This window comes from Lissotriton helveticus, chromosome 9 (assembly GCF_964261635.1).
Source record: "Lissotriton helveticus chromosome 9, aLisHel1.1, whole genome shotgun sequence".
In the NCBI taxonomy this organism is placed as follows: domain Eukaryota; kingdom Metazoa; phylum Chordata; class Amphibia; order Caudata; family Salamandridae; genus Lissotriton; species Lissotriton helveticus.
The window spans coordinates 574,832,025-574,845,731 of NC_136070.1; the positions used below are offsets into that span (position 1 = coordinate 574,832,025).

Genomic DNA, 13,707 nt, shown 5'->3' on the forward strand with positions numbered 1-13,707 from the left:
TCCTGCATCATGTTTGGGAGGCACAAACCAACAGTTATACAAGTTGTCACTTATCTTTTGAAAGCCTTCATAAATATAATGTAAGGCACCGTTAACAAAACCCAGCAGTAGGTTTCACTGAACAACATGCAGAAAAGGCTGAAAGTCATTTCACCAATAAATCCTTTCAGTATTGCCATGTAGTGAGAAACCAGAGTACCCCCCCCCACCCCACCTCCACTGTCCTGCGGTAAGGAAGATATACGCTACCACATATGGGAATATTGGCAGTCCATTATTACCACAATGCTCTGTACAGCAGACTCAGTGCAGACCAGCATACTAAATGAAGCTGAAAACCCAAGTGGTGTAATTTGTTAGAGCGAGCACTGTGTCCTCAAGGGGTGTGTTGTAATATTGCGTCACTGTCTAGCATCCGATGTGATGCTGAATCTGTGTAAATGTCATATGAATCTGGACCAACTAGGATACTTCAGAAGTAAGTAATGTGAAGAAACTACTTGTTGTAAATAAATGGCCAGATTGAAGATGATATGAGAAGGGACAGATAGCTCCCTTCAATTACATTGTCTAAATGGGTCATACAATGTATTTAAGCATCAGGGGTGACACAGGTGAAAGGTTAAAGAGAATTTAGATATATTACAACTGTACTCCTCTAGATTATCTTTCAACCCCATTATGTGGGTGGACAGTTTAAGCCCCATTTATTTGCTCTACAAAGCAGGATCCGACGTCTAAATTCTCAGAAAAAAACCTTTTCCAAGCATGTTCTATGGAAGATGTTAGTCAGTGTGCTAATTTTATTGTTAGTTTGCCCGGTCAAAGGCTGCATAGGTTGCTACGATGTTCAGAGATTCTTGTTCTGAACTTTTGGGTCATTATCACAATGCAATTCAAACTCCATGGAAAAGTGAACAGATACACCACAAATTCACCGTTATTATTGTAAGCGAAATGCCTCCAAGAGTTTTGCCACCCTACGTTAAGTTCTTTTGTGTCAACTGATTCTACATACCACATATTTCCCAAATAGGTGGTGTTCAGCTACTTTTGGAACAAAATGAGACTTCAAATCCTACATCGATTGAAGGTAAATACAAGTATTTCAAACTTGACCGTACCAATACTGAGGATACCACCGTTTTTATTGATACTCTAAGTTGATTCAAGATGGGGGAATATACAGCCATGCAGGTCAGTCGTTTTCTCTTTTTGGTTGACTCAAAATCCTGTTAGGGTAGAGTGCTCTGGGGTGGTAGCTTTCGAATCGTAACACAAAGATTCTGTTGGTTGGTTTGGTATATACCTTGCTGGTCAGTTTATCTTCTTTATCAATCAGAAGGAGATCAAGGAAAGGAATATTATTTCTTTCCAGTATAAGCAGGCCAGGCTTATTGTGAAAGAGCCGCCCATAGAAGCCCTGCCCACCTTGTGGTAAATATAATTTTCAAACAGTAAATAGTTTTTGGTGAGGTCTACTTCAGCTAGAGCCATTATCAATGATATTGGTTTCGATTAGTATTCACAATCTGTGTTTTTAAAGACCTCCTCCACTACTCGGAGGGTAGCTTCTTGGAGGGGATGTTACTGTACAGCACCTCTACATTCAGAGTTATCAGGATCTCAGACTCAGGATCAAATGGCAAATCTTTAACTAGGTTAAGGATATCCCTAGTATTTTTTATTAAAAAGATAGCTTTTTCTGTACCGGAGGTCTCCATAGAAAAGTCACAAAATTGTTATAAAGGTTCCCAAGTGAAGCCTTTACCACACTCCTCAGGGGGAAGAAGGATGCATTTATGTATCTTTGAGAAGGTGTAAAAGTAAGGAATTTTTGGTTTCTCTACTTTTAGGAAATCCACTTCCTGTTTAGACAACCACCCAGATAGCTCACCTTCTAAAAACAACCTACGAATTTCTAATTTGATCCTGGAGGAGAGACAACGAGGCAGTTCTCTTGAATGACTTGTGGTACTGAGACAAACGCATTCATTTCTATGGCCCACTCTATTTTGAATGGCAATGACCCCTCCTTCAGTAGCTTGTTTTATTGTATGGTCTGATTTGTCTTCAAGTTAGTGGGACCCATTCTCTTTATCGTACAAAGATTGTTAAGACCTCATATGTTCTTAGATTCTGCTGCAGTAACCAGAGGATTGCCTTTTCAAAAGTGTACTGCTCCAGGTACAGAACGAGGGGAAGGCAAAGGCTGGATTTTATTGTAGGGCCTGTATCTGAGTCAACTACATCAAGTGATGGTCTGTTGTGAAAAATGCATTTCAGCTGTATTTTACTGAAGAAATGATGAAGTTGGGTTCTTAGCGTGAAATCATTGCTTCTCAGTGTGGACAAATCCCAGATCTTTATTGAGGATCCTAAACTGAATGTAGGTAAGTGTAATAGCACTTAGGTTGACTGCAAGGTTCTGTAGTGTTTGGTCATTTATCGGTACCAGCCCTTGCTATGGGTTATTATTGGTGAGCTTCATCCAAATGAACCTAGAATCCGTTCAATTTTTTGCCTCTGTCTTTTCCCTTCCCATGGCCTAAAACGGAGGCCCCTGGATAATAAAACTTCATGCTTGGGGAAATGGAGCTGGCCTATGTTAATAAAGTTTTTCAGCAAAGGGATTTGATGCTTCATTATCCGGCTTCCCGCATTGGAACAGAATGCTCAGTTCTGTGGTGCTGATCTCCACTTAGCGTCGCTTTTTTGTGTGGAGACTGAACTGGTTGTTGGGTATAGTATTCATCTTTTACATCTGGATATACACAATCATGTGTGAATTTCTGCACATCTTTAAGTTTAATAATTTCATAATTCGTAAGAAGTCTTTCTAATGGGTCATCTCTGTACGGATCTCATCTAGATGCTTTTTTGTGGATTTGTTTTGCCAAATGGAATAAGTGACAGGAGATGCATTGGAAAAAATGAAATATTTGAGGTTTAAAAAAATAAATTAAAAAAAAATAAAAACATTTTTTATTGTGGGTCATTCGATGCACCAAAAATATGGTGGTGGAACTCCAATTTCACCATCTATTCAAGCTGTGCTGCTTATCTGCTAACTTTCTTTAATGCGCTCCCTTTCAACAATAGAATTAAATATTTCAGGTGTGACTGTCTCACAGTTGATTCAGTTAGTTAAATAAAAAACAAAAAAGAATGAAAAAGTGCCTTTGACTGCCAATAGGAATTTTTTTAAATCGTAAAGTGTGCCATGATCCCACATAAAAAACAGAGATCTTCAAGTAATACGAATTGAAGAGTACATGTAATAGAAATGAATATTGTAGATATCAATTGTGTAAAGAGGAGTCCGAGTTCCCTGATGTGATCAGGGACTGAAAGGGCTGCATGCATCATCCGTAGACAACCCTTCTTACCTGGTCTGAGACATTGTACCAATCAAAATCAAAGGAATTGATGCGGGCACGTCTTGTTAGAACCAAAGACACAAGATTGTAACAGGCTCGGCTGGTGGAAAGGAGGATCAGGGTGCCTCCAACAATGGCCGTCCTGCATACTGTAGTGCCCTGTAGTGAGAGAAAGTACAAATTGAAACAGCACACTCTCTAAGGACAAAGGCATTTGCAATTCAAATAAGGAGCATCACTGGTGAGAATGCATACTACTACAATAAGGAAAATCTCATTTAACCCGTAAGCATCTATTTGTGGCATGTAGTGCTGTAGATTCACATGCTGTGCATACTCCTGCCATCTAGTGTTGGGTCTAATTGTGTGCAAGTGATTTTTCTTCGTAGAATTCTTCTAGAGTCACAAGGCATTGTGACTCCATCTCTTGTTGGTAATGTACATGGGTATCAGCTCCATTGTTAGGATTTTTTTCCGCACAGTGGATGAGGATGGACATTGAACGAAGACATATGGAAGAGAGAGATGACCATGTGAGAGAGAGTAAAAATTAAAGATTTCCGCAGCATCCAAAGGCATCTGGGGAGGCGGGTGGGCGCATGTGCATCTACATGCCACAAACGCATGCATACAGGGAAGTAGCATTTTCCGTTTGTGAAATGTGTGGCTATAGATACACATACTGTGTATAGACTGGAAGGCAGTCCTCCCGTAAGCGGTGGCTAGCCTGTCGGCCTTGCAGTATACTGGAAGAGTGTACGGAGGCTTGCTGGCGGGCTAATACGTCCACACAGTAATGTTTTGTGAAAGTGTGTGATGTGGACCAGGTAGCTGCTTAGCAGATAGCAGCCATGGGAATGCTTCCAAGGAAGGCAATAGAGGCCCCCTTTTTGCATGTAGAGTGGGCCTAGGAAGAGAAAGCAAAGGTCTCTTGGCTTTTGCGTATCTCATTGGATACATTTAACAATCCATCTAGCTTTACTTCATTTAGACAGAGCCCTAATCTTATGAGGTTTGAAAAAGGCAACAAAGAGTTCTCGCACCTTTCGAAAGCATTAGTCCTGTCTATATAGTACAGTAGAACTTGTTTTACATCTAGGGGATGGAGAGCCCGTTCTGGAACTGAGTCAGGTGGGGGAAAGAAAACTGGGAGCTCTATAGACTGATTCAGGTGGAATGAAGAGACCACCTTAGGAAGGAATTTAGGGTTAGTGCATAAGACAACCATATCCCTGTGGACCTGAATGAAGGGCTCTACCAAGGTTAAAGCCTGAAGCTCAATGAAACGCCTGAGTGAAGTGACAGCAAAAAGAAATGCCATGTTCTAGGAGAGGAATAAAGGGAAATTAGGGGCTTAAGTGGAGGCCACTTAAGGACAAAGTTAAGATTCCAAACCGGAGCCAGGGGAGCCCATGGAGGAATGACCCTCTTGAAACCCTCCATAAAGGCTTTAATGACAGAAATCCTAACAAGCATTGGCATAGCCAATAGGTCTCGCCTTTGGGACCTTAGAAGTATATAGCCATGCAGCACTTTATTTCTGTAATAGAACTAGTACTTATGTAAAGTGCTTTGATACCTTCATTCACGCTACATAATGCAAAAAATAGAAAGGAATGAAAGGAGAAGTGCTTGCAGATTTCTGAGGTGGGGGAGCGAAAAGATGCACTCTGTAGAGTTACGCGCTGCCTACCTGCTGTAGATGTTTGGTTTTTCTCCACAACAGTTAGGGTAAAATGCTGATCGCTAACATTCTTCTGTTTTGTTTAACCAGAAGCATGATCATCCAATCAACAAATGGTAAAGCATCACAATGTAGCTATTTACTGAAACCCCACGAGGATCGTTCCCTTCCTCCCTGAGACATGAATGGTCTTTAAGGAGCTTTAACTACTGTAGCAGCTGCTTGTTGCCTTCCAGGCTAGGCTTGTTGGCCAAGGCCCGCTCATTAGACTGTGCTGACGATTCCGCTGAAAAGTATGTTGTCACCGTAATTGATTTTGTTTCTGCTCCTTTGTGTTTTAGAGAAAATGAATGCGCACTCTTATTTAGGTGGGGTGGAGGGGACGCGCCTTCTAATGAAAGCGGCAAGGTCTGGAAATGAAACCCGACCCAAAACAGATGGCAGCCTGCATGCCGCCGCTGCTGGCTCCTATTATATAATGCCAGTACCAAATCAGAAAGCGACCACAGTATAGAAAATCAGGAGCCGAATTGAAAGGAGGCGAAAGTAAATTATCCCAGTGTGCAAGTGAAGGCGGGGCTGGAGTATGTTGCATCTTGGTACAGAGTAACAGATGTTTATTGCCAACCAAATGAATGTTAATTAGTCCGTTGGCCTCTAGTAGGATGAAAGGCTGAGCAGACGCGCTGGGGTTTGAACCTGTGGTTGTGAGGTCAAACACAAGATTATTAGGGTGCTGCTTTAAAGTTAAGATTGCATTATATAATGCCAGTACCAAATCAGAAAGCGAGCACAGTAGTGAGAATCACGAGCCGTGTGTTTAAGCAGAGGCCTCACTACCTCTGCCTCGGCCGCCACTGTCAAACCACGATTCTGCTGCCTTCCTCCTTCTGAAAGTCAACAGCAATGGGCCTAGCATGACAGTGAATACACAAGTTTCTCATTGCAAACAGAGCATTGGGAAGGCTGTGCCTGTGCACGTGCATGTGAAGGGAGGGTTGATTAAAAAGAATGGCACAAGAGAGAAGCGGGGGTGAGTGAGCACGGCAGTGCGGCGAACGCGCTAATTAAAAACAGATGGTGACATGACCCCGAACAGATGGCGCCCCTGCTCGTAACCGCCAGCCGCAGGCGGATACATTTCCTGGGAAAGGTGGGACATGCACCTGCCTTTGCCCAATTGCGTGCTGTCTTTTTAGAAAGATGCACGCAAATCCCAATAGAAAAAATGCTAAAAAAAAAAAAAATAAACACACACGCAAACTCGATCGTGTGAAAAGTCCAGAGTGATTCCAAGAGGTAATTTTCCTAGGGCAGCGCATAGGCTCGACCTAAACAGGGAAACATGTTGCCTATTCTGGAGGTAAGCAGCTACAGCGGCTAGGTGAAGGCGGATGGAAGTCAAGGCTAGTCCCCAGATCCGGAAATGCAACAGGAAACAGCCAATGGGCCACATGCAAAAAAATTGAATTTTGCGATTACCAACTAGCGATTTTTATGAAATCGCTATTTGATAATCGCAAAATGCGTTGTAACAAAACAGACAGGGAACAGCGATTCCCTACCTGCAATTTCTTAAAAATCGCAAACACAATTAGGGAATCGCTATTTGTAATTGCGACTCAATTTATTCCAATGGGCCCCAAGGCCCAAAAGGTGGAAATGGTCTTGTATTACCTAAATTGCGATTACCTAATTGGTAATCGCAAATTATGTAATGCAAAGGCAAGGGTTCACAGGGGCCTAAGGCACCCATGAAAAGCCACCCCCCCCCCAAAAAAAAAAAGTACACATGTAAGGCACACATATGGACTAGAGGCACGTGTGCGCCACATGGCATTTTGGAAAATGCTTTTCTTTCGGCATTTTCCAAAATTGCTCAGGTTTACAATCTAATTTAAATCAATGGTAATAGCATTACCTAAATGTACAGTTCACATTTAGGAAAGGTTTCTTACATTAGCATTACGGAATTGCAAATTGAGATTCCCTATTTGTATTAGCAATTTAAGTAATCGCTAAAAATTGAGATTACCTAAATTGCAAATCCCAAGGCCTTTCAAACATTCAGAAAGGCCATTTGGCATACAGGCGAATTTAGCGATTGGCACCGTTTGCGAATGCAAAATATTTAGATACATATGACCCAATGTCTTGTACACTGGCTGCCAAGGGATCAATGTGAGCGATAGTAGTGAACAAACGTTTTCCATTTGGCAGCATAGCAGGCGCGAGTAGTAGGCCTGTGTGCTTCCTTGAGAATGCTCATGCATTGAGGTGGCAGGTTACGGTAACCAAATTCTAGGACCTCCAGAGTCAGATTGCAAGGTTGAGAGACCACGAGTCGGGGCGTCGGGTTTCTCCATGGTTCTGCGTGAGAACCTCCTGCCTACTGAGGAGTCTCTTGAGCGAGACCATCGAGATGTCAAGGGGAGTGGTGGACCAAGGCTGGCGAGACCAAAGTGGAGCCACCAGAATGAGCGTGAGACACGTTTGCAGAAGCCTCCGCACTACAAATAGAAGGCGAGGGAGAGGCAGAAAGGTATAGGCAAATATCCCTGACCAATCCATCTATAGTGCATTGCTCATGGATTGTGGGTGTGGGTGTGGGAACCTGGATGCATTTTGGGCATTTGGCGTTTTCTGCCATGGTGAAGAGGTCTATGTAGGGAACCCACGCCCCCTCCTCTCTGGAAGTACGGGAAGAGGACTTGCGGGTGGAGTTTCCACTTGTGGATTTGTTGCTACATCCTGTTGAGAAGGTCAGAGAAGCTGTTGTCCACTCCCGGGAGGTACTCCACCATCAGATGGATCATGTGGTGCACAGCCCATTGCGAGATGGTCTGGGCTAGCTGAGTGAGCTGGGGCGAGCGGGTGCCACCCTCCTTTTGGAGAGAATACATGCCCATCATTTCCCCTGTGGTGTGTGAAAAAGTGGGTCACCAGGGGAAGTGGGTAGAGATAGTGAGACTCGGAATCAGTGAGGTGCGATGGAGGAGAGAAGCAGTTGAGGATCAGGAAGAGTACTGGTGGCCTTGTTGGGACGCTCTGCTTGGCAGGTGGTGGGAGCTTGAGACCCTCCTCGAAGATGTCTATTGGAATGCTGAGTGGCGGACGCCAGTGGCTGCGCGAGGATCTGGCTCATGTGGGGGGTGGATGACAATTTGCCTCTGGCAGGCGTCAAGTTATGTCCTGCAGTTTTTGAGGCCCGTTTCGACAGCCGACTTACCGGTCAGCACTGAAGATTTTGGCACCGACGCCAAGTCTCGACATCAAAAGATTTGGATACGAAGGTTGGACGGCATGGAGTTGGGATCGTTCAGCATGGAATGAATCAGATTCAATATCCTCTTTGGCGTCAAGCTAAGGCTGGGCATGGAGTCCGAAGTAGTCGCTCCGAGCCAACCGCTGCCTGAAGGCACTAGCGGCCCTGAAGCCTGTCTCTGTGGGTCCAGAGTGGTCTGCTCACAGTGAGAGTGGTGTCAAGGGGGAAGGAGAGGTGAGACCATGCTCTAAACCAGCTGAGCAGGCGGGCAGTATTTGATTTAGAAGTTGGAGCTGGAATAGGCATGGGGGGAGTTCGCCTCCTCGTCAGCAGCCGACGGATCTACATGATGTTCCCCTCGAGGTCCTGGGTGCCGAAGAGGTCTGGTGTGTCACCTCTGATCCTGTGCGACATTTTGAGTTGACAGACCCAGTGGTCTCGCACCACAGGAGGTCTCATCGTGCTCGGGTGAGAGGCAAAGATTGCAGACTTGGTGTAGCTTGGCCCTGGGGTATTTCGCACGAAACCGGGGCAGTATCGAAAGGGCATCCGTACCATCACAAGCTGAGCATGGTGAGAGCCAGGACACTCTAGTTTGAGTAGCTGTGCGCTCGAATAAATACCTTAGTTCATTTCATTTCAGAGTGGAGCAGGCCAAGGAGTGCAAGACACTACCTGGGGGGTGAAGTTGGCGGGAGGTCCGACTCAGGCAAAATTTTAGGCGTTGACCCGATACAAAGCAAAAACAAACTCACAGACAATACCAACAGAGGGAGTAGAACAGTGCAAACTGAAAGTAACACTGCAATAGTGTCAATCTGGAGCCCAGGAACAGACATCCGAACCAGACAGCGGAAAGAAAACAATGTAACAATGTAGCCGAAGCACATGCACATTACCAAAAAGAGGCAGAATCACACTGCCTTGTGAAGACTTCTTCTAAGAAAAACAACTTGCAGACATCTGGATCAATCACTAAATGCCAGGAGTATGCACAGCACGTGTATCTACAGCCACACATGCCTTGGTTGTATGGTTGGGTCCTCTACCCTCCCTCCAAACACCAAAAGATCTATTTCAGTGTACAATAAACATGATTAGGTCCTCTACCCTCCCTCCAAAGACACAATATCTATTTCAGTCTGTCCATCGGATGAGCACACATTCCTTGGTACAGCATTTCCTCCCAACATGCAACTCAAACATTTTAAACTCATTCTGAGACTATCCATACCCGGAGAAAACCTATAATAAATCCTTTGAACATAGTGCGTAGCCCAAGGGGTGGGAAGCTGGCCACAATACAAATTTATACTATTTACTGGGAGGCAAAGATCTCCAATACAAGTTGTACACATAAACGAATTAAAAAATAGCTCTACATATTGCAATACAGATAACCCCCACAGACAATAAGGCCTCCCTCCTGCGCTCCCTCTGGGAAGCCGTTGCCCTGAGTTACAGGGGTAATTCCTCACCAAAACCAGTGCCAAGTATTAGGCTTGTTTCAGTTTTTATTCACGTAAGAGTGCATGAAACGAATCGTTGATATGCATGCACGTTTTTGGGAGAAGTAACTTCTAGACATCCCACCCTGACGAAAGCCCAGGACCTATTTGGGCCATATAGTTAGGGCTGAACCATGTTGGTGCTTGAATAAGGGTCATAGGACCATTACATCCTTAGACACCCTATTTGAATGTATGTTAACCTTCCCTCCCACTCCATTATTAAAGATTTATTTAGGAGTGGGTGAGAAATGTTATCTATAATAGTACTTCTTCATGCACAATATCTTCAAGTATTCCCTGAAAAACGGTCGAGCACACTCGACTTTAAGCAGTCGGGTGAGCCCTATGATGAAGCATGTCACCATTAGAGTGAGTGAGGGCTATTTAAAGAAAAGGGTCTCTTTCCCTTCCCACTCGGAGCAACGGGTGAGCCGTTAGTCTGTTGTTTTTCTCTTGTGAACATGTTCAAGAGAGGATTACCATTACACATTTAGGAACCCCTCACCCAATTCGGATTACTCTTTTGTTGCTTGTCTTACGTAGAGAGAAAGCAACCGTTCAACCACAGAAGGGACATTCCTGTGTTGATAACAATAAACTAGGGAGGACGTGTCCTTTCTATCTTCCTGTGCGATGACCTCCCAGCCCGCCTGGGAACTGCGAATCCTAGGGTTTGTGTACTTGTATATCTATATTACCTACTGGTGGTTGCCAGTAGGTAGTTATAGTTAGGACCATGTTTCCATAGGACAAGTTCTATTTTTTACATATATATCTTCACAAACTTTTCCCCAAAAAGTGCCCCATTGATTCTTGTTGTGCATTGAAAGTTTTGGGGTGCTCCGTCAAGTGGGGGCCGAGAAAAGGGGGGGGGGCAGTGGCGCAAAAAACATGGGTTTCCCAAGTTAATTCCCATAGGAATTTTAGACATGACTATAGCCCGAAATTGCTGAACGGAATTACACCAAATTTGGCAGAAAGGTGGTCGTTGGTCCAGAAAGCGACCTTTTTCTGAATAGATGTAAATCTGTACATTCATTTTGAAGTTATTAAAATAAATTAAATGTTTGATATATAGGGACACAAAGGCTCAGCAAACCCTTCTGGTCCCGTGCTTAGATCGGATTGGCCGCCAACACTTCAACCAGAAAGTGCTGGCAGCCATCTTGGGACTCTGCTGCTACTGAGTCCCACAAAAAAATAAAAAAGAAGGGGGCAAGTTAGGAATACCTTGACCCCCCCCCCCCCCCCCCAGGCCTCTTTGGCATGAAAACACAACATCTCACAAATCTGCGGCAAAATATTAAAAAATAAAAAAAATTTTTTAACACAAGCGTGGTCTTCCTCGCTTCTTTTTATTATAGATCCAGGTCCCAGGGGAATACTATAAAAATAGGAAGGGTGGGACGCATGGGCCCCTCCTCCTAGGGCTTATGAACGCCTTGAGGATTGCCACTCCCCAGGACAAATCTGTATAAATGAAGGCAGGCTACCCCCTCCCCCCAGTCGAGATGGCCGCTACCTACCCGGGGCACTTGAAAATATGTATGTGGAAAGGCCCACTGGGTCCACCGGGCTCACCTTCCTGGGGCATATCCCACCGCCCCCCCTGCAACCCTGGGGACTGCAACTTCCCCAGGGAAATTACGCAAAAAGAAAACGCAGGTCCCTCTCCCGCAGCCCCGGGGACCGCCACCTCTTCGGAGCAATGTATTGAAAATAAGGATGGAGGCATGTTCCCCCTCCTCCCCCCACACAGCCCCAGGGAACACCACCTCCCTGGGTTTTCAATAAATTAATGTAGGGGGTAAGTCATGGACCACCACCACCTACCCCGGGGCTTAATACTACAACGGAGGAGGGACACAGGGCATCCCTTGTGGTGCCATGGATGGCCCTGGGGACCGCCACCCCCCATGGCCGGCTCCTGCTACCTTCCGTGGAGCCCACCCTCGGGAGGTAGCGGTTTGCTTTGGCTTGGTGGGAGCCGACCGCTCCCACCAAGCAAAAGCAAACATAGCTCGTTTTTGCAGAAAGCGAAGTTGTCACACAGCTCCTGCTTGCAGAAAGCAGAGTTTTCATCTGTTTTCTTGCATGCAAATATGGTGGGGAGCTGGCTGGGACCGCGGAGGCCTTGAGAGCCCATGGTCCCATAGCACACTGGGTGTCCGGGGGGGGGGGGGCAGGAGACATAGCCGATCCCTGGGGGTCCTCTGTCCCAAATAGGCCTGAGGAGGGGGGTCCCCCATAACAAACATTTTATTTTTAAAGGCCACAACCTGGGGGATGGGTTTCCCAGGGCAAAATCAACCTGGGGAGGAGGCCACGCAGCCCTCTCCCCCATTTGTTTATGGCTGGTCCCAGGAGGATGGGGTACCCAGGACCTCATGATCTCCTCTATTAAAATGTTCTATTTTTCAAGTCCACTGCCCGAGGGATGGGGTTGTTTTGAAAACCATCACATTGCAAATGTAAAAAATAAATATTCACAAGAGTCTGCACAACAAGAAATCACAATTATCTGTGGTATACAGAGATCCTCAAGAGACCTCTGCGCCTTTATCCCATCTTATTTCAAGCAAAAAGGTCAGTGTCTAACCCAACCATATCTTTTGGAAAAAGATAAATGTAAATGTAATAACATCAGTCAAGGAGTAAGATCAGCATCCACTACATTTCTCAGATGGATGGGCACACCAGAGGCTTACCTTGGCTTCCAGGTAAATGCTGGTGGAAGAAGACATCTTGGCGACCAAATACAGGCAGCAGGCCAGTGAGACGGCGCTTAGCAGGAATAGCGAATCATTGATGAGAACCCGTACTAGAACGATGCTCCAACTCTCTAATTGGCGGACCTTGGCCAGGAAGGCACAGGTGATGTTGACTGACAAGAAGAGAACACTGGCAAAGAGACAAACTAATCGCACCGCCAGCCTGGAGAAGAGAGGGAAGAAGGGTGAATCATGGAAAGATTAGCTCACTCCTCAATAACTCAGTGTTCAAAGAATATAACAGCATGTATTCAGAGAACACAGCCTCATCTAGAGCCTTTCAAAAGTAGAAGACATGCGGTGTAACCTGTGCAGGGTCAGCACCACCAAGTGCACCGCTATACTTTTTGACTTACAGAAGCTCCGCTTCATATCCGTTTATAACTTTCACAGGAACCGTGCTCAAAAATAGAAAGCATTCGGACATGCTTATCAACTTTTACCATGTAAGAATCAATATGCATGTCACTGAAAGAAATAAAACTTGACTAAAAAAACTGTAAAGGAATGTAAAAACATGTATTTGGTGGTTTTAAAATCCATCACATTGCAATAAAAAATATGAAACAAATCACAAGAGTCTGCACAACAAGAACTCACAATTAGTTCAACACTAGGCCCGTTTCTTGACATTTCAAGTTTCTCACAAAAAAAGTACTCACAAGCCTCTGCTGTTGTCATGCTGGCCCCTTGCTTTAGCTTTGAACACCACCTAAGTGAAGAGAGAAACGTTCTACATTAATGACTGTTGACCACTGCCCTCCATGTAGCTTTCCCACACACACAGGGTAGACTGAAACTGAGATACTCCACTGCGCATCACCAGTGCCAAAGAAACCACATGGGCAATCTCTTCTCCAGAGATCTTACCAGGTAGGAAGAGCATTTAAAGGTAGCACTTGCAGAAAAGACCAACCACTGAAATAGAAAATGAGGCCAGGTGTGCAGTTGCTGAAGTATCTGGTTACGGGGCAACGCCTGTGGAATCGCCGCCCACAAGGAAGTAATGCATGAGGGTTGCAATGCAACTGACTGACAGTAAAGTACCTGGCAGAGAACCATACTGCAGACTCCACTAAATGTGTTGACCGTGTAG

At 45.0% G+C, this 13,707-nt stretch overlaps 1 protein-coding gene across 1 annotated transcript in view; it reads right to left on the reverse strand.

The window, feature by feature from the left end:
* The window catches only part of GPR137 (G protein-coupled receptor 137), an 86,980-nt gene that overhangs the window by 34,800 nt on the left and 38,473 nt on the right, over positions 1 to 13,707 (reverse strand). Inside the window, exons 3-5 of the mRNA XM_078660516.1 lie at positions 13,274 to 13,323; positions 12,549 to 12,774; positions 3,390 to 3,539 (exon numbers count right to left, since the gene is read on the reverse strand). Coding sequence (XP_078516642.1) covers positions 3,390 to 3,539; positions 12,549 to 12,774; positions 13,274 to 13,323 — 426 coding nt within the window. The remainder of the gene's footprint in view (positions 1 to 3,389; positions 3,540 to 12,548; positions 12,775 to 13,273; positions 13,324 to 13,707) is intronic.